This window comes from Pseudochaenichthys georgianus, chromosome 6 (assembly GCF_902827115.2).
Source record: "Pseudochaenichthys georgianus chromosome 6, fPseGeo1.2, whole genome shotgun sequence".
Classification (NCBI taxonomy): Eukaryota; Metazoa; Chordata; class Actinopteri; order Perciformes; family Channichthyidae; genus Pseudochaenichthys; species Pseudochaenichthys georgianus.
In genome coordinates, this window is record NC_047508.1 from 22,903,070 (window position 1) to 22,925,020 (window position 21,951).

The following is a 21,951-nucleotide window of genomic DNA, read 5'->3' on the forward strand; positions in this document are numbered from 1 at the left end:
TTGAGAGACGGAGGCAGAAAAAGCTCTGATGCCTTTCCTGCTCTTTGTGTCTGAGCCCAGATATTTTTCTCCTCTCCTTCCTATTCCATGACATTGTTTGTTTTTTTGAGTTCAAAGCTTAGCAACAAAATCCCACTTCTTCCAACTCCCACTCATAGAATATGTGTTCATTAGGAACGGGCCCCTTTCATCAAAGCCATTGGTTTCAGCATGCTTAAAAAGGAAATGAGCTGTTTGAAAGATTACACTGTTCTCTCACCATATGGCAGCCCCAAAATCATTCGATATATATATATATATATTAGGGCTGTCAAACAATTACAATTTTTAATCAGATTAATCACAGCTTAAAAATGTATTAATCATGATTAATCACCATTCGAAACCATGTCCAAAATATGCTATTTATTTATGTATATTGTTGTGGGAATGGAAAGATAAATGAAAGAAGGCGGATATATCCATTTAACATTCAGTATCTATGTTTATTATAACATTTTTCTGCGTGTCAAAATGAAAGACAACCCACACACCTATCAATCATCAAACCGTGGGGTCTTAAAGGTCACATGTCATGGTCCTTTCTACTGATCATAATACCATTGTTGAGGGATATTACAATAGAAAAATACTGTGCAATTTTCCAAACTCACATTGTTTCGCATACAGCATCTCTGTAAACTACGTGTATTCACTCTCTCCACTAAACGGCTCGTTGGAGCTCTTGCCCCCCTCCCTGTGAGCCCAGTGTGCTCCGATTGACCAATCCACAGACTTCCTCTCACACACACGCAGCTCAGCTGATGTCTCCTACGGGCTGCTGCTGATAACAGACAGTTGCGATCGCGGCGAAATTCTCTCTGCAGACCCATTCTCACAGCGTTTATCAACCTTTTTCCTCTCAATATCAAGCCACACTTATTGTTTTTACTTCGGCTGAGACTTTGTGTGTGCTCGGGGTGATTCACAACGTCCGATTGTTTCACGTTGTGAATCGCGCTGAGCTCCGTGGAGGTGTGATTTCCTTGTTTAGCGATACACAGCCAAACTCACCCTGAGCACACACAAAGTCACAGCCGAAGTAAAAACAATAAATGTGGCTTGATATTGAGTAAGAAAAAGGTTGATAAACGCTGTGAGAATGGGTCTGCAGAGAGAATTTCGCCGTGATCCCAACTGTCTGTTATCAGCAGCAGCCCGGAGGAGACATCAGCTGAGCTGCGTGTGTGTGTGAGGAAGTCCGTGGATTGGTCAATTTGGACCAATCAGCAGGGGCTTAACGTAACGGCTCCGGACTTAACGTAACGGCTCCACGGATTGGTCCATTTCGTTCCGGTTACAACATGACGTCCTGATGTACCCGGAAGAATCAAATGGATGATGACGTTTCACCAACGAGGCGTTTTGTGGAGTTCTTCTCTGTGTTAGAGTTTTACTCGCTACAGGGTGTACTTTGAGGGTTTTGACTCTGCAGACCGTTTACATGCATAAAAACCTTCATAACACACAAGGGGACGGGTAATAACCGGAAAAGCATGACATGTCACCTTTAATTCATTACGTGTTGATTTCTATCAACGGGGGAGCACTTCAGGAAAGTCGACAGAGGGGGAGGGGGGAGGCTAGTGGAGTACTTCGTGACCACAGAGTGTGAACGTTGTGATCAGCTGTTTTGTTCTCCAGTGAAGGGGGGGAGTCTCCCTCCGCAGCCGGTTGGCGTAGTTTTGGCACAATTCCGTTGTACAGACCGACGTTAACAGCAGCCCTGTCTGTGCACACGGAGACCGACTCTGTCGTCCGGTGATCGAACCGCCTTCTGGAAAAGCCTCACAAGTACGTCGGTACGCAAATGCGCTTTGTGACACAAGTGACGGTATGCATTTCAGATTACGCACATAACCTGCGTACCAGTTAGTTATGTGCACCCCTGTACCAGAGCCATATTATTACTATTATATGGCTCTGCCCTGTACTACAGCAAAAGTATTCTCCGTCGGGACTTCCTGCAACAACACGACGCCGTTATCTTGATTCTGATTGGCCAGAAGACATTATCAAAGATGTTCTATTGAGAAGACGATCACTACGTGACAAAAGTTTTCAAAACCGTGGCTACTGAAATCAATCTTACTAACTGCTGTCTGTGCAATTTACTCCGCGAGTTGGCAGACTTTATTTTGCTTACTTTAACATCATTTTTCATAGTGGGGCTAAGCCATTTCTTGGTATGGGTGTAGCCTACCCCAGCCATACCCTGGCGCTGCCACTGGTGGCACGTATGGGGCGGGCCATTCTGCACATGCGTTAAATGCGTTAAATATTTTAACGCATTTAATTCAAAAAATGAATTACCGCCGTTAACGCGATAATTTTGACAGCACTAATATATATATATATATATATATATATATATATATATATATATATATATATATATATATATACACACACATTAGTGTTGTCACAATACCAACATCTTGGTATCGATTAGGGATGCCAGCGATTATTCGATTATTCGAATATTCGCTACAGTCTCCATAATCGAATATTATTTTTAAAAATCGATTTTATTTATATATTTTTTTTATTATTATTTATGTTTTTTTTTTTTTATGGCTTAGTTTCAACCAAAATATATATAAATATATATATGCTAATAATAGTAATAGTATTAATAATTGTAAATGGTCATTGGTCACACCACCAGTTTGTTTTACTGTAAACTTGGAGGAAGCCTGCGTGCAGAGCAGACTGCTCCTGCAGCACGCTACACACCGCCCCCGCCCCCACCCCCCCTCTCCCTCACACGTGCGACTAAAGATGAACAAAGCGGCAGGTAAAAAGAGTTCCTCCTCGTGGAACTACTTCGAACTTACAAGTCCAAAGGAAGTTAAATGCAAGCTCTGCGAAAAGACGTTGGTCTATCACAACTCAACCTCAACAATGTGTTCGCATTTGAGTGCGAAGCACGCCAAAGAGGTTACAGAGAAAGACGCAGCACAGCCGGCCATTACCAACTTCACTTCAAGGCCACGTCGTTGTGATGACATGCTTGTTTGTTGTTTGTACTGATAAACATGTTCCAGTAAAGACTCAGGACTCCCTGGAAGAAGAGATCTTGTATCTCAATGGAACATTCCTGGATAAATAAAAGAAAAAAAAGAAAAAAGAAAGCAACGGAATTCCTTTTTTTTTTTTTCCTCTCCCGCGGGGGGGAGGGGGGTCAGTCGATTAATCGATTATTATTCGCCAGGGCTGCCGAATAATCGATTTTGATCATGGTCAGTTTCTGGCAACCCTAGTATCGATACCGATGCCAAGTCAAGAATTCCGATTCTTTTTTGATACTTTTCTTAAAAAAAGGGAAACAGTCTTAAATGTAATTATTGTGCTTTATATTTCACACCAGAACCATAACCACATTGGTAAGTTAGCTAAAAAGATAGCCATATTAGACAGTTATCATTGCCATTTATTGCCTCGTCAAACTACGAAAACGTTCATTTGTCACAAAATAAATTACACTGGTTTGACTTAGATTTGAGGGCATGGGCTTGAGCATGATGTAATTATGTTATCTATCACATTCGCTAACCTGTCTGTCTTTAAACAGCTCTGGATGCCGGTCAGCGAGGTGTTTAGCCAAGTTTGATGTGTTGGTTCCCTTGTTTTGCAGGGATCTAACACATGTCTTACAGACAGGCCTCGTGGTGTCCGTAGGCTTGCCCTCACTGTCAGAGATATAGCTAAAATACTTCCAAATTTCGCTTCTGGCGTCTTTTTTGTCAACAAGCCGAGGCGCAGCGGCAGCTGCACTCCCACTTGCAGCCATGCTTCTCGCTTTCTCACATGCTCTGGCAGCTAGCGCGTGCACGAGAGAGGGGAGGCACTTAGAGCGTGCTTGAGAGGGGAGGGACTGCAGGCACGCTGCAGTGCAGGGAGTGGAAGCAGAGCGCTGAACACACACAGCTCTTATTAAAATGCCGCTTTCTCACCGGAGTACTTTCCCCCGTCATTCTTAAAGTACCGATACTAATGAAACGGAGGAATCGTAACGTTTTTAACGGCAGGGTATCGCGGTACCTTTCAAGTATCGGTACACCATGCAACACATATATATATATATATATATATATATATATATATACATATACATGAAATTAGCAAGAGAAAAACACTGAGAATTGAGGTTGGATAAATAACGCTTAAAGGATGTCCTCTCTTATGCGGTCTTGTTAACATCACTGTGGGAGTTCAGAAATGTAACAATGGTCATTGCATCTTGATGAGATTGCGATAAGCTTGTTCCTTTTGAAATGGGTTTTTGTTTTTGTTTACAAGAGCCTTGGTGAAGCCAGAAATGACACAAGTGTTATATTCAAGGACATGCCAACAACTCAAACTCTTATGTCATCGGGTATAAAAACTCTTCTTCTAAACCTTGGAAGCTTAAAAACCTTTAAAAGCTGTTGTGATACTGAGTCACTTACTTAACACTGTCATGCAAGATTATCTCATAATCACACTCTCACCGTAGCACCACTAAATGCCTTGGATTACCTTGTGACAATTCCTAATGAGGGAGTCCTTAAGGGCAATATGAGGGCAAAGAAATGGGCAAGATGTTTTGATTTTATGGCTCAATGATATTGTGTGTATTTTGAAATGACGTATATTCCTTCTTTTTTTTTTACAGGGAAATCTTCAGATCCACCAAGTACATGTCGGTCAGGATGGACAGGTAAGAATAAGTTCACAGTAATCTAAATAATTTAAATTCACTTAGGAATCCATGCTCATGATAAACCTCATATTCTTGCCTAACTTATTTTTGTGCATAATGTACAAATCCGTCAAAAACAAAGGCTGTATATCACCAATGGTCGATATGTGGTGTTGAGTGTTGGACAATCTAGAATCTTCTTTCCATTTATTTACCTCGATTTAACACAAAAACAAAATCACTGAATAGTCCAAATAGGACCTGATTTATTTTTAACTCCCTTCATGCACTTCCACTTGTTGTGGTTCTAAAAACAACATTGGTCTTAGTTGTTCAGCTTTTTTCAATTACATTTAGTTTTTCTATTTCACTGCACACTTGTCTGAATTGTAGTGAACCACAGCGACTTCTGTGTACGAGGATGTCACATTCATACACTCTATGTTGCTGTGAGTGTGGCGGCCCTGATGCGTGTGTGAGGAATATTTTGCTGAAGGTTTTGCCAATGAGCATTCACGAGCGTCACATTCTAGACCAGGGGTGTCAAACTCAAGGCCCGGGGGCCAAATCCGGCCCGCGACTTCATTTAATGTGGCCCGCAAGAGCTTTCAAAGAATATAATACGTTTATTATACTGTTACATGCCACTTTACTACATGTAAGTATGTTGCCCATAAACTACATGTCCCACAATGCATCTCGTTTTGTGACATGCGCACTGAAGAGACTTGCAATTATTTGCCCTGGACTTCTGCTTTCAAACGTAGTTAGTTATTACCCTATCTGATAATAATCCAATTCAGAGGCAATAATATAATATAATACATTATTTTATATATGTATATTTATATAGTAACAACCGGCCCGGCTAATGTGGCCCGTGATGAAATTGAGTTTGACACCCCTGTTCTAGACCTTTGTCCTGAAGGAAGAGGTAAAAACATGCTTTTACAGGGTGTCCGCGGGGTCTTAAAAAGTATTAAAAGTTGATAAATCAATTTAGCGAAAATTAAGGCTATTAAAAAGTATTAAACGGCATTTTCCAAGGTATTAAGAAGGTCCACAGCAACGACAACATGAAACACCCTTTAATTTACTGAAACAACATGTCGGGAAACCCCCTCAAGGTGGCCCCATGCATAGCGTGCCATAAAATGCTGCTTCTTATTTTAAATTTCGTTGCCTTGCTCCGCTCTGTGGGGGGGGGTTGTTATCTGCTGGTGGACTACCTGAGAGATATACAGCAGGAGAACACGCCGTCCACCGCGGAGAATAAACAGAAGGGCGACCATGACAACCATGCTCCGGGGTCTTCTTCGCTGCTTTTGGTGTATTTTGTGGCAGCAGCAGCGCCACTTACAGGCCTGGCATATGTACTACAGCGTTTCCAGCATTTCCAGCGGTCTAGTGTGAACGGACACGTTAATGAATCGAATGCGTGTGAACGGAAGACTTTTTTGCGTTTGCGGACAGCCCCAGCCCAATTTAACCCCTGGGTATTTGTGAGGGAGCTCTATATGGCATTACCCCACTGAAGCTCACCAAAGTTTAATATATTTCATAGTTCAAAGTTTTGTCAATTGTTTTGTTTATTGGTCAAATACTGGTTTCTACTGGTTTCTGAGGAGTTTTACTGGAATGAAAGAGCACAGAGTGCAGAAGCAACAAAGCAGCTTGCTGCATTAAACCTGACCTTCACAGAGAGGTGGAAGTTCATGTGGAGAGGAGGCTTCAGTAGTCTGTCTGCACTCTGTTTAGTTGTGCTATCTTAAAATCAATAGTAAATGTGAGGTAAAGTGTGTCTTCAATGTAACCGGTTAGAACTCAAAGTTGCGATGAGGTCTTAAAATGTATGGAAAGGGTCTTAAAAAAGGTCTTAAAAGGTATTAAATTTGACTTCAGGATTCCTGCATATACCCTGTTCTACTGCCTCACTAAAAATTACAGGCCTGTTGGGCGCTCTAAGGAAAGGCTGTTATGGGTCAGGGGGGACTTCAGAGATTGTGTCCAAGGTTTACTGGAGCACATGGATGTAAAGAGAAATACTTTATTGAAAACAAACGTTCCGACTAGGGATGTCCCGATCACCTTTTTTTGCTCCCGATCCGATTCCGATCATTTGATTTTGACAATCTGCTGATACCGATTTTTCCCGATCTTTATGCAATGCATTAAGAGAAAAAAAAGGTAACAGATAATGGCTGGTCATCCAACGCGATGAATTCAGCTATCTTGGCTGTTATTTTTTGGCCTTTTCACTGTTCTGGGGCAGTTTCTCTTTCCTTTTAAAAGTGTCGGTTGTGTCAGTGCCGTTCCCTGAGTGGCCGCTGTGTACTCGTCGTGTTGTTGTTGGTGTTTGTTTCTCAGGTGGCGTATTAGATTGGTCGTGTTGAATGTAGCTCTGTTCTTTCCACCATGCGGAACCTCCGCCTTGCAAACATTGCATCTGGCTGTTACACTGCCTTCGCTTTCAATTTTCTAATACTTCCAAACTCCTGACATTTTCTCTGTCCCGAGTCACCAGCTGAACGTAGCCTCTCGTTAGCTTACTGCTACTATTAGACACTGCGCCCACTCTGTTGCCAGATTTCAGAGAAATAAGCAACCAGGGGCCTATACTACGAAGCTGGTTCAACCTAACCTGGATATGTTTGAGTTAGCCGGTTGGCCTAATCCAAAACATACGCGCTGTCGCTAAACTGTTCTACGACGCGGGTTATCAAGTGGATCGCTCAAGCCAGCCGTTTCCTATCTAGTTAGGTGCGCGTTCACATGAAAGGGGTGGTATCTGGAGCATTCCACCAATCACAAACATGGAGAAGCGTACTGACAGCGCAGCGTCATACTTCCTGAATGAAAAGTGAACTTTAATACTAGTCAAATATGAAGAAGTTAAACTTTAAACATCCATGACTTAAACACTTTATCCAGGATAAAAGCCACATAGCTGCACCTGCAAGGTGAACACAGCTGGGAACAGAACACGTGTTTGAATGCGTACATTAACAGGTTTATGATATCACTGCCCCGTCTAAAACACGATCTGACTTTAATTACATTTGTCTCGAGTGTTTTGTCAACTTAATGTGTTGCTTAAAATAATACTTCTGCATACAGTATGTGACACACTGAGTGTTGCACGGCCAGATACGGCTCAGCTGACTCAGATCAGGAGATATATGATACATTATGAAGTGATATGCAGCGGACTCTACTTAATGTACTCTGATCCGGTTACTTATGTTGTGGCCGATATTTAAGTAAGCTTTCTTAACGCTAATGTTATAATAGTCAGATTGCTCTGAAGATGGGAGGTGATATTCTATTAATGTTCACGTTCACACAGTCGGTGATTTTTGCCGGCCGTCTTTCCTGCGACGGCAGCTTTTCTGTATTTCCTTTCTCCTGTAATATGACTTGATCGCTTTAAACTCCGCACACTGAGCTCTGATTGGTCAGCAGGCGGTGCTTTCACTGAGTTGAGCTCTTAGCCTGCAACCTAACCTGGTCCCGACCAGGTTAGCCGCTAAGCATAAGTTACCATGGAGATCTAGCCTGCTAAAAAGAGAACCAGCTTCGGATGACCGGAAAGCCGGAGTTTTCCCTGAATTTAGCCGGCTAAGCGAAAATCCTGCTTCGTAGTATACCCCCCTGGTCTATGAAAACAAGCAACACATACATGATGTTGTGTAATTTTAAACCAAAACTAAGTCCGATTTTTTTCTCCCGATTTCGATCTTTTGAAAATCACGTGATCGGGGATCGGAGCCGATCGCGACATCTCTAGTTCCGACATCAAGTGCATCCAATTTCCATCTTCCATGTGTTATTTAAGGACATCTGAATAAGTGTTGAAACAAAATGCAATAGAAGCCAGACATATTTTATACACAGAACCAATCAAACTACCGGTAGTCAAAAACTATTGCAATAATGAGAAAGTAATATAAGCTCACTGTTTAGTGATGCCAAAAACTATTGGCAGAATAAGGTATTTAAAGGTTTAAAGTTTCTTCGAAATGCATAACAATGTGTTTTTACATTTAATGTTACTCATCAAAGCACATTGTTAGTAGCATTGAGCTCTAACAAATGTGCTGAATGCAATTCCTTACTCATAAAACATTTATAGAACAGATGTTTGTGTGTGTTGTATCTAGCTTTGTTTGTCATCCATGTTAACTAGCTAGCAGCGTTATTTTTTCCTAACTTTTGATGTTTACAGCGCCACTCGAGTGTGTGCATGTTTGTCCTGGACACGCACACACAGGATAAAGAAAACAAGGACCCAGCTCCATAGTGCTCCAAATGCTCCATAGGGAACATATAACATACATGCAACATATAACTAATAATTTACTCATTTCGACATTTGGAAGAGGCCGACCAACATAATATTGAGCTTGACCCAAGACGTAAATATATAACGCAAATGCTGCAATGGTTAAGCACAATGAAAATATGATCTTTCAGCCCTTATATCAATAATTTGTAAATATATATAAATATAAAATATTGTATATAGTTATTTGTAGTTGGAAGGAGGTCTGAAGTATTATTTATAGCTCAATAAATGTAGGTAAGTGCATATCATTATATTATAATTGTATTGGGGTATTTCATCCTATATATGAAGCAAATACAGTATGTGACTTTGAATATTGTAACTGTATTTATAAAAAAAAAAAAAATGCAATTAAATGCTTCTATTAGTATTATTATACATTTATTTTTTTGCCGTCCAAACACAATTATATCTCCTAGTTGGATATAATAGAGTTTGTTATAATAATGATATAATAATTAGACATATATATATACTCACAGAGTGCACAACACGTGCACTGGGATTCTTTTTCTGTCCTCCCAGTGTCTTTATCCACACCTCTCCTCTCGTCCTTCTCTGCCTTGGATTGTTTCTGTTCCAGTTTCTCTGTTCTTCTGCCAAAATTCAAGCAAGTCTTGATCAAAACAGAGCGGGTTTGTGTCTGACCCATGCAGGCCACATATGGATGCCCTCAGACTACCAATTTTCACATTCATGATTTCATCATGTTTGTCTAGAAGCAAGACTTTAGGGAAGGAAGTTCTTTCTCACGCTGCCCATCTCTCACTTAAACTGTTTGGTGTTATTTTGTTAGCACATTTCCTTTTATGCAACAGCTATTATGGTTGTTTTTCCTTCTAAATTGTGAATGGAAGCTAAACATATTTACTGTTCATTACAGTACCAGCTAATTAAACTATTTTACAGACAATTCATCCCACATGACTCCCTAAAGAAATAGCAATCATTATTAATTACATTACTCGGTCATTATTAGGGTTGGGTACCGAGAACCGGTTCCGGTTCGGAACCGGTTCCAACATTTCGATTCCAACGGTATCATTTAGAAATGTGAATTTCGGTTCCGCTTTTCGATTCCTGAGGAAATGTTTCTCGCCGCTCTCCGTAGCCTACTGCATGACTGCAGCGGGGCGGGAAATGTAGCGTTGTATCTACATTTCCTACAGTGTAACCTGAGACCAGGGCCGGCCTGTCGCACTGGCATTATAAATGTTCGCCTAGGGCGCCAGATCTGTGGAGGCGCTGCGCTGACAGCTCTGGGAGAAAAAATAAATGTTTTGACCGTTGGTGCTCATCCTAATTTTCGGCCTTGATGTAACAACATTCATAATTAAGTAAATGTAACACCCTTTTCATCCCGGTTACACTTTTCATTTGCCCTGTACGTTGGGCGCTGCAAGTGATGAAAATGGGGGATGTTGGCTTATCTGGCAACCGCAGCTCACGAGGGTGCACTGGAACCGGCGCTGTTGTTATTAGCATCTGGTGCTAGCTGCTCTTACGGAAGAAGAAGATGTTTCTACAATGATGTGGAGGGAGAGTCCTCTCCAGTCAGACTGAGAGGCTGATAACTTCAGCTCAGTGAGGTAAAGGACTCTCAGTGTTTAGATAGTTCACTTTAGTCTAAGTTATCTGAGTGGGTCTCAAACGTTTTGATCACAATTTATGTAAACACATATTTCCAAGGCACTCCTTTATAATTATTGGGATAAAACAGGTTTGAAATCATTCCAATGTATACTATAGGACAGTAAACCAGACATATCGTTTTAAACTGGAGAGATAAAAAAATATGCATAAATAAAATAGTAAAATAAGATATGAATGAACAACAAAAATAAAATGCATTACATGTAGGCTATTTGTTATTTAATTATTCAAATGTAAACCGATCTTTTTCATATGGGTGTTTGGAGTTGTACCCCCTAGATCTAGTCTCTAGTAATTCTGCGTGTGCACCAGATTGAAGCATTTTACTTCAAAATGTTCAAACATTTCTTCCCGGTATGCCTGAGAAGGCAGATATGCTTGTTTTTCTCAACAAGAACTGTTTTTAAAAGTTGAACTGTTGTAGCTTCAGGGGTTCTCAGGTTAAAGTTACATAGCAGTGAATATAAACAGACTGATTAATGTGAATATTACTTTAAACTAACCTGTGTAAAAGTTTCTCGAATAAATGTAATTTTTTTGGTGGAAGAAGCATGTATCATTTTTTTACCCTGCCCCTCAAAGAATCGGAATCGAGAACCGTTAAGAACCGGAATCGAAAAGTAAAATCGGAATCGGAATCGTGGAAATTCAAACGATACCCAACCCTAGTCATTATGCCCTAGAATCATTTATCATACTTGCATTAATTGGGTCCACACAGCCTTATGTTTTCTGATTTTCAAAGACCAATACCGACAACCTCCACTAGCTGATATGGAGGCACCAATTGCACACGCTGGTTGGCTGTGATCTTTGTGGTGTTTTTCTGATGAAGGTGGCTGTGTTAAATGCAGCCCCAACACAAAAAGCTTGGACAAAATAACATGGGGTCTGCAACAAAATGTGATGTCATCCGCAGTCCATTAGCCAATCAAGTATGTGCATGTATACATTTTTGGTATAAATCTATGTTACATGAACAGCCTGTTTACCCTTTCATTGTTTACAAAGAGCATAAAATGATATTCGGTGTCAAATCTGTCCAGAGCTGTACAATTATTCCTCATAGTATTATAAACCGCTATGCTGTGTTTTGGCTTCTGATAAGCTTTCAAACTCATGGAACTATTACTCAAACCCGCCATATCTCAACGTCTCATCAGTACGTTAAACTACACGCCTCTACCAACGCAGCCTTTTGAGTTTGGTCCCATAATACTTCTTACTTCCAAGATTTGTCATATAAATAGACTATACCGTCTTCAATTTGGATTAACTGAGATATATTTGACGATTTGTTGGATAACTCATAAGCACTGTACTCTTATTTCGGAAATGTTTGGCTTAAACATTCAACTCCAACTAATTCAAAATGCTGCTGCCAGAATCTTAACCCGGACAAAGAGAACAGATCACATCACTCCAGTGCTGAGATCACTGCATTGGCTTCCAGTTAGTGAGAGAATTGACTTTAAGATTTTAATGCACACATATAAAGCACTAAACGGGCTAGGACCCAAATATATCAAGGACCTCCTTCAGTGGTACGAACCCAGCAGACCCCTTAGGTCTTCAGGCGCAGGCCAGCTCACTGTTCCATTTGTGAGATCAAAGCGTGGGAAAGCAGCCTTCTGCATCTATGCTCCTAATGCATGGAACAAACTCCCAGACCATCTGAGAATGGCTAGCACTTTAGAAACATTTAAATCAGGTCTAAAAACATTTCTTTTTAATATGGCTTTTCAAATTTAAATGTTCTAATTTTCGAACTGTTAAACATGTTTTTTTTTCTTTTAATTAATTATTTTGTGTGTTTTGTATTTCTTCTCAATGTATTGTGTTTTCTCTGTTTGATCCTGTAAAGCACTTTGAATTGCATTACTGTATGAATTGTGCTATACAAATAAATTGCCTTGCCTTGCCTTGCCTTGCCTTAAGGCTGCATACGATTTATCCATGGATTTTTTTTTTTTGGCCAATGAAAAGCATTAAAAGTTCATTTTAAGTTACAACCTATTTTTATACTCTGTAAAGTAATTCATACAGTGAAAACTGAGAACCATCTCCCCTTCCGTGAATTATGTCAACATGTGGGGTATAGGAGTAACATGCCACCCACTGTCTGGAACCTTTTTTCTTTCCAATTCTCCATTTTTCTTTTTTAATAGTCTAATTATAATTTGTATCTAACAATTCACTTCATGGTTCAAAGTGCCATTGGCTTTCTGTGTGCACGCACATTTGTGATGTGTGAATGCATCTGCTTTATATGAGATTTGTGGTTGTTTGTATCGTTTTATTTGCTATTTGGGGCTCTGTTCTATTGATTGAGGCAGTCACCACACATCCCCACGCTCCGTCTGTCACACAGTCATAAACACACTCGTTTGCTCGTGTCCCAGAATGACCTCACCAAGTTAGACAGCAGCATCTTTCTCTGTCTTTTTCTCTATGAACTTGGAAGTTTTGCCCAGAACTTTCTTTATAGATTTCCATCAGCTTTATCACTTTCAGATGTTCTGTAGGGCATAAAATAGGGTATTTGGAACTTGGTTGGATATCCATACGCATTAGCCTACTTACAGATTGACCCTTAATGGTGCAAGAACAAAACAGTTCTCTACAAAGGCCTGTATTCCTTTGGCAGGTCTGGGAGCCCAGTCCAATAAAAAATCTCCTTTTTATTTTCCCTTTCTTTTTGCTCATATTTAGATTGGGTCTGTAAATTGATATGAGTGCTGTGCCAAAACAAACGCACAGGAACTTATTCTTTAAACTTCATGTTGCAGGTCAAGCTTTTCACACGCATGCAGTAGTACTAGGGTGGCAGTGACTTCTCATTTTATATTGTTAAAGTGTCTTGGAGCGGATACCAGGCCACTCTTAGGTCAGCTCTTAAATCTGATGAATCCCAGAAAGCACATAAAGACACTCGGGGGAAACGGGGGCTGAACAAGTATGATAGCAGTGATAACACTTATTCAAGGAGATGAATCAATTTGACCAGATATGTTCGCAAACTATTTATATTTGATGTCTTAATGATGATTCATGTAGTGTATTTTGGAGTAGTATTTGTTAAGAATATCAGACAAAGGCAAACCAGATCAGACTTAATCCTGATATGTGCCGTCTTAAATGTCTAATGTGTGTGTTTTACATAAAGGCTTACATCGAATAAGCAATGTGTTATGTCACTGTTGTTGTTATCTGGTAGAATAATGCGGAGGCTATGTTAGCGTGACCTAGCATTCATCACACAAGTGCTCTCCTTTTGTTTTCTTTCTCTGGGGTGATACTTTCTTCTTTTTTCTCACCCTCACACCCATGATATGTAGCTGTGGTTACATCTGTCTTTAAGAGGCCACCTGTGTCCCATCAAATCACCTAAGTCACATTTAACTTCAGATGTTCTCACTCTCTGGTCGAATCTTGACCGCATTAGGATCAATTGCATCAATAAAGAAAAGTTGTTGCAGTCTCCACACAGCTGTTTATGCACTCTGTGACTACATCAGGGTCTTTTTATTCATTTTTGTTGTCCAATGTTATCTGCACATTGTCTATTTTGCCTCTCAGCTGTATTTGTCCCATTGAGTCATTATCAAAATCCCCATTTTTAGGTTTCCTGCCTCACATTTGTCTATCAGATCTCAGTTCGTGTTGAGTTACATTTATTCGTCTACAACCTGAACGAATGATGGATCATTTATTTACTGTACAAAGTCTCAGCATATCGAGGGGTGAAGTTGCATTGAAAATATTAGTTTAAATCTGGCCTCCTCATTAGGTTCTTTCCCAAGGGATTGTTATGGGTAATGGTCCAGAGTCTGAGACGGTGGGTCTTCCGTCAGAGAAAGCTTCGTAAAACATCAAATCTATCGGATCCTGATTAGGAATCTGAAACCGTGTCAAAATGTAGAATAACACAAACTCCAACACAACTTCTTTGAAATGCATTTAAGCATATATATTATGTTTAATGAACTTTTAAACATCCTACAACTGGTTTCCTCTCTGTGCCCTTTTCTTTAGTGCAGTCATCTGCAATGAGTTAGAGAGAGAGAGAGAGAGAGTTAAAAGTGGGGCTGCAGGCTGACATGCTTAACTAACAATAATGCTTAATTTATTATATCAAAAACAATGCCTGTCTATCTAGTATAACATCCCAATAAACTGCTAGCAACTGCAAAACAGTGCTAGCTAATGTTTTGCAAAATATTAAAGGTGGGGTAGGTAAGTTTGAGAAACCGGCTCGAGATCGCTAGAATTTGAAAATACACAACCGGAGAAAATCTGCCACTTCCTTACAGAGCCCCTCCTCCAACACACACGAACGCGCACATGACCAATGAGGGCACGAGATAAGTTTGTGCCCCGATGGAAGGCTGACAGGCAGGTAGGCCATCCAATCCGATTGGTTGTACTTTTTACAGTATTACGGCTTCTACAGATGAAATGTTTTAATGGATTTTTTGTCAAAGCACTTAAGTTATTCATTGCTATCGGGATGTTAAGAGCATTCCATGGAATATAACAAAAAGTGTATCTCGAGCCGGTTTCTGAAACTTACCTACCCCACCTTTAGTAGACCTAACGTTAGTCTAGTAGCCTCACTTCTAATATTTTGCTAAACATCTGCTAGACACATGCTGGCTAGCTAATGAGCTTCACATATCAACCTGAAAAACTGCGAGGCTCCACTCGCAGCCCCCCCCCCCCCGCACCACAGTTACTCCGCTGCGAGACGCTGCACGCAACCCCAACTCTGACTGACTTCCCGCGTCCCTGTGTAACTGGGAAATTGATACAATTGGATCATAAGATCGTGGTGTTTTTGCAACTTCAGCATAGGGGATTGGGATGTTTATTGAACTTCGGCTTTCAACTGACTTACCTTCGTAACACATGTATGGCTCTGCCGCTCAGCGCTGCTGCTTGCTTCAGTCTGTGTCTGCGTTCTTTCGCACCTGCCTGCCTCTTTGGCTGGCTCCCGCCCGGAAAATCTTCAGTGTTGATTGACACTTCAGTAATAGCCTACCAGATAGCGCTGTGGGCGGGACATTGCTCGTGTACACAGAGTGGTGACTGCAGCCAGAGAAACGGCCACATCAGAGCCAAAGTTTTATCGGCAATTTGATTTAAAAAAAAAAAAGGCCGATACCGATAATCGGTCAAATGCGGAATATCGGCCCCGATAATCGGCCAGGCCGTTGGACTGTTGGATATTTCTCCAGGAAGAACATAGAACAAGGCTTTTTTCAGTAAGAGATAAGTGAAAGAAGGCTGAAGGACAAGAGGTCAAACCCCTGCTCCAGCTTTCATACAATAAATTGAGGCCTCTTTGTAGTCGAGGAGAAAGGCTGTGTTAATATTCTGAGAGGGATGCAGACTGACCCCTCTGTCTGCCCTCTGTCCACCTATCAGGCTCTATATTGTCCCTGGAGATTTACTGAATGTAATGAGCATCTAGGTGTTCTTCACACGCACTATTCTCTTTGTTTGTCCAACTGCTCATGCACACATCACATCTGTGTAGCACAGCTGCAAATGTTTCTGTATCCGCTTTTATTTCAGTGTATGCCAACTAAGCCCTGAAATTAGTGGAACAGTGCCAGTTGAAAGTCAGAGCAAAGCTAGAGCCAAAGTTCTCCACCAGCTTATAAAAACCCTCTCATGGAGACAGAAGAGAAGGCAGACCCATGAAACTATAAAATAACTAGCCTTTTACTGCATTCCCTGTCTGAGTGTCTGTCATAGCCTCTTATCTAGTGCCCTTCCCTCTCCGTTCTGTGAACTTACCCTGCACTGATGCAGACCAAATGGAGGATCGCAAGATGAAAGGAGCGGCTGATCAGAAGGAGGGGAGTTAAAAAAAAAAAAAAAGATGGGGAGAGGAAAGTCAAACACCGTCTGGAAGAGATGTTTTGTCCCGTTCGTGTTTGAAAAGTGAGACCAGTTAAGCTGTGAAAACACATGCATGGCACCAGATGCCACATAAAAAAACATTCCCTCTGCTAGCTCGAATGGTTTAGGCCAGGGGTGCCCACACTTTTTTGGCTGGTGAGCTACTTTTGAAATGACCAGCTCACCGAGGTCTACCAACCAAAAATAAAATCCCAAATTGCAAGGGTTGCTGAATAACACATTTTATTTATACATGGGATAACTACAATAGGGCTGCAACAAACGACTAATTTGATAATCGATTAATCTATCGATTAATGAAACGATTAATCGACTATTCGGACTATTACTGTATGCCTTGCACACTTTCTCAAACGCTCTTATCTAGCCATCAACTTTTAGATTTAGCTTGAGGTTGTTTTAGGCATGTGGAAACTAACAATGAAGACAATAAAGATGAATACTTGATTAAAAAATACATATATTATTAAATTAACTTAACAAATTGTTTACAAAACTAACATTGCTTTTTATTTAAATTAAATAAATAATATTTCACATCAAAAGCAACAACAATGTTTTAACAAATCGTATTAAATAATCTGATGACAGAACTGTAAACAGAATAGCTGAAACTTTAACAAAATAAATAACTCTGTTACCTCTAATCATTAACCCATGTTTGTATAATTGAGTTAACTCCTGACGTGGAAATGGGGCTACAGAGCTACAAGAAAGACAGTCGAACCCGGTGCATTCCTCCGTCTGAATGTGGTGCACTTTTGCTAAATGTTTAGACAAATTGCTCGTGTAACCGCCCTCACATGCTAAACTCTCTTGGCAACAAGCATTGTCCACCTAAGACGGGTAACATTTAGCCACACCTTGGAGCGCTTCTCTCTGCCATCTCCTCCGTGTGCTGTGTAGAAGCTGCATGTGTGTAAACTGCTCCGCCCCCCTCGCACACGGGGGAGAGAGATCTCGTCTCGATTGGAAAGATCAAAAATACACCGACCATAGATGCATTTGTTTGTCTTTTTGCATGTTAGAAACGAGTTGGCGACACTAAGACTGCGAGATAATGTTTGTGTAGCAATAATACATGACCTTTCTCTTTCTCAACTCGCCACTCGGAGGGAAGTCGCTGTCATTTGCCTTGTGAACACTCCGATAATGCCTCTCCACGTTACCTTTCTTTGGCAGAGCGACGCTTGCTTTACAAATAAGGCAAATAACCTTTGAATGTGAGATCACAAAAAAATATTCTTCCTCCCATTCTGGGTGGAAGTGGTCTTTAGCTTTTTGCTCGGTCCCGCACTCATTTTGTTGTTTGTCTCTTGTTTGTCTCTTTAACTTAATTTGAGTTTTCCCGGCACTTGACTGATTTTGTATCGCTTTGCATTCTGGGTTAACAGACTGGAAAGCGATAGGTCGCTTTTTCTGTCAATCAAGTAAACTCCTGAATTAAGTGGCAGGGAGGCCAAGGGAGGAGGGATCAAAACTGTTTTGTCTATTTTAACGGAGCTAGATTTTTTTTTTTAATGAATGACTCGCGATCTACCAGCATTGCCCCCGCGGTCGACGTACTGGGCACCTCTGGTTTTGGCAAACACAACGTGCCTGCAATAACCTCGAGATTGCCCTATTTTCTCTCTTCTACATTCATGCTGTCAATCATCTTTGAAAATACTTGAAAACAGAAAAAAGAAGAAGAATGGAATCACTTTTACTGATCCATCATGAGTCATATACCGGTGACCTGAAGGCCGCCCATCTGGGGCTCAAAACATGATCATCAAGAGTGTAATGACAGGCCCCCCCACCCTTCTTCCTTCCCCTAGTTGAACCTCTGCCACCCCTTCCTGTTAGCACATGTTGCAGTGCATCTGTTGGACCATCCCCACGGCCTTGTTGATGGTCCGTGTGGGAACTGGGTTACAAGACAGATTGTCCAATTCGGCACTGGCCCCTACATCCATGCTGCCAGGACCTGTAAACACAGAACCAGAAGAATAACTAGCTCTATGATGCTAATGATGGTGCGCAGAGGGAGAAAGATGTGTCAAAAAGTTGATGGAGGATGATGGCCAAAAATTGAAAGCTGAGGTAATAACAAAAAAAATGGATAAAGAGGGACCAAACAAATGAGTGGGTGTTGAACCCCCTGATCTCATGTTGTACTGCAAGTATTGATGCTACAGTTGTTTGAGTCATCAGCTCCTCAAAGCCTGTTGTCAGTTAGCTTCGGTAAAAGTCTGGTGTCCTAGGACAGTATCTCTTCATTTGTCAATTCTACACACAAAGCAGATGGTTGCACTATCTGCAAGGTTAACCTCAAAGAATCAGGGTGTGATTTGTGCTGGAATCAAGCTGCTGGCCCGTGGCCCGAGTTACTCTTCTGTCCTCTTTCTCTCTCTCTCCCCTCAAGAATGTTGTTTCTCATGTGTAAAAGGTTCCAGAAATTACTGTGATTCACAGTCCGGGGGGAGGGTAAAATGAGATGAAAAGATAGAAACAAGATGTTTTATGACCAATGTTTAGTGTAACTGGGTTTTACGTAAGCAGTCAATGATTTAAAGATCTAGTGGTGGATCATGTTTCAAAGGAGTATTGGTCTGCTTTGCGTCCTTGTGACATCATGGCCTGGAGATAAAGCCACAGATCGGGAAATCCTTAGTTCTGAATTCTTGCGTAGGTGTGTGTTAGTAACTCAGCATTTCTGAGCAGTGCAGAGGAGGGTACCCCCAGTGGTGTTTTCTTTTGTCTTCGTGGGCAGAGCCCTGGGTCGCATGGGTGTGAGAGTAAGAGGGACCAGATGTTTCATATGCATGTCAGTGTGACTCACCATCGGCACAGGCTTAGTGCAGCCCTGTCTCATCAGTCCCAGGCCTACAGAGCTCATCATCCATCCGTTTCAGATTCAACACGATCCAGGCCGAGACAGCAATTCTTACAGCAATAGTCAGTACATTTACATGGACTCTAGGTTAATTCAAACCTGCTTATACAAATATTCTGTCATGTAAACGGATATTTAACGCATGATTGGAATGAACATTTGATTTACAGATAGCTCACCAGTCTTTCAGATGACACATGGCTTATAAATGGCAAAGTCAGATTTATGGCAGATTTTCTTTTTTGTCCAATAATTATTATTGAAATTATAGAAAAAATGCTTACATAACCAAAACTGCAACTAAAGGTGTTTTTCACACTACACATTCTTTTGGAGATTACCATGAGTAATACATTATGTCAGAGAAATCACTGGCCAGATGTTTGAGATAATGTTAATCGACAGAGAATTCCTCTTTTTCTATTGCTGGCAAATGTACAGGCAGCATTAAAAGTAATTGTTTCTGATGGGATGTTTTGGTTTGTTAAAGACTCCAGCATGCTGATGAAAGATGACGGATGTCTGTCATGTCAAATGTGAAATTGAAGTAGAACAGTTTGATTCTTTGCTGCTGTTTGAGAGAGCGGAAGATTTCAGGTCCCATTGTTGCTTGACTCGTCTTAGGTCATCTTTACACACATTGTCTAAAAATAGAGCTTTTTCATTTGTTTTTGATTATTCGAAGAACGTTACAGAGAACTAACATTTGTAAAAGGGATTTTGGATTAAATGTGCTTTTATACATTTACATAACTCGTCAGTTCCTATAGACCGCACTGTAAATACAGATGTGAACAATGCTTTGTGTGTGGCAAAAGGGAGATAAATGTGACCGCTATAGGACCGCTTTGAAGTCTGAATGCCCAAAAATATGGATTGAAGTCAAATTCGTGGAAGAGAAACGAGGCAAAGTCGTTTTATTTTTAATAAATATTGCCTTTTGGACCCTATGTATGATAGTGTAGCATGCTCTTCATTTGAAACTGTGCAGCAATACCAGGCTTAAACTGAATGAAAATACATGAAGAAAAAGAAAAGCTTTGCAAAAATAAAATGTGGATTCTAATTTGAAAATCAGCTATATGAATAAAGCCTCCAACTTTCTGTTACAACACTACATTTGAATTATGAAAGCTCATTGTGCATTTATTCTTTATCCAGACTAGAATAAATGGCTTGAAGATGGGTATTTTGTTAGGGCGTACATCAATGAATCAAATGGATAATTTGAAACACAAAGTGATTATCCTAAATCGTGAGAACAGAGAAAGTTCTTCAATGGAATGTACTTCCTTATTGTTTTTACAGGGCCTGACTTTGAATTAATTGTGGAGCAAAGGATGCAAGGGAGGGTTTGATTAGATGCAGGTGTTGAGCTCTGGTGTAGAAACACTGTCAGGGTGTGGGTGGAGATGGGAAGCTGTGGGCCATGTTACGAGGTCATTAAGAGACATCAAGATATATAATAGGAAGTTTTTTTAAAGAATAATGTGTTGACAGGAGATGGATAGATCAGTAATGTATGGTAATATCACTTGGCAAATGTCTTAACCTTTAACTGTAAATAAGTGAAACCTCTCAAATCGTAGAGTAACTAAACAAGATACTATTTGGCTTGTCTTTCAACTTTCTAAACTTTTTCGATTTTTACCGCAAGAACGCTAGCCGCGTTCACACCACAGTACTTTTCCCACTTTAGTTCCGATATAGTTCCGAAATGTCGCCTTCACACCAAAAAGAGCCGGAACAAAAAATAGTTCATCAGAACCTTTTTACCCCCTTTTCCGTCCCTGCTAGAGAGCAGGGACCTTCGTGGGAGAAAAAGGTTTCTATGTCTGATTGGCTGGGCGGAATGCAAACCACGCCCCGTAAAACTCCCAAAAGAGACTAACTTATGGCAACACAAAACAAAACATGGAAGCGGTGGAGATGAGGAGGTTCTGGCTATTTACTCGGAAGGCTTCAGTGGAAGCTGCTGGGAGTCCCAGCAGCTTCCACTGAAGCCAGTCCCCAACTCCGGGGACTTCCGGCCGGGGACTTCGGGTGGCAGTATACGCCGTGAAGTGGTTTGCGGCCTGCCAGTAAACCCAAAGCAGAAGAAGTGATGTCAGCGGCTTCATTTGCCTAATCCTTCCCCAGGAACCTATTCCGGTGTGAACGCGATCTGTACTTAGTTCATGAGAACTAAAGAGTTCTCATGAACCTTTGTGGGAAAAGTACTGCGGTGTGAATGCGTCTACTGTTGCAATTCAATCATATTATGAGCTGGGGCTCAGCTTAAATCAGATTAGTCCTCAGACTCAGAGGTAGTATAAAATACATGTGGATTTATGCTTGCAGTGAGACATATTTAGGCCAGTGTGCTTATTTTCCCACTTGTCGACACTCAACAAGCACTATAGGCCATATTCCCCCCCCATCCTC

General features: G+C 40.9%; 1 protein-coding gene across 1 annotated transcript in view; it reads left to right on the forward strand.

Annotated features, from left to right (window-relative positions):
- The window catches only part of banp (BTG3 associated nuclear protein), a 48,763-nt gene that overhangs the window by 13,674 nt on the left and 13,138 nt on the right, over positions 1-21,951 (forward strand). The window contains exon 11 of the mRNA XM_034085863.1: positions 4,697-4,741. Coding sequence (XP_033941754.1) covers positions 4,697-4,741 — 45 coding nt within the window. The remainder of the gene's footprint in view (positions 1-4,696; positions 4,742-21,951) is intronic.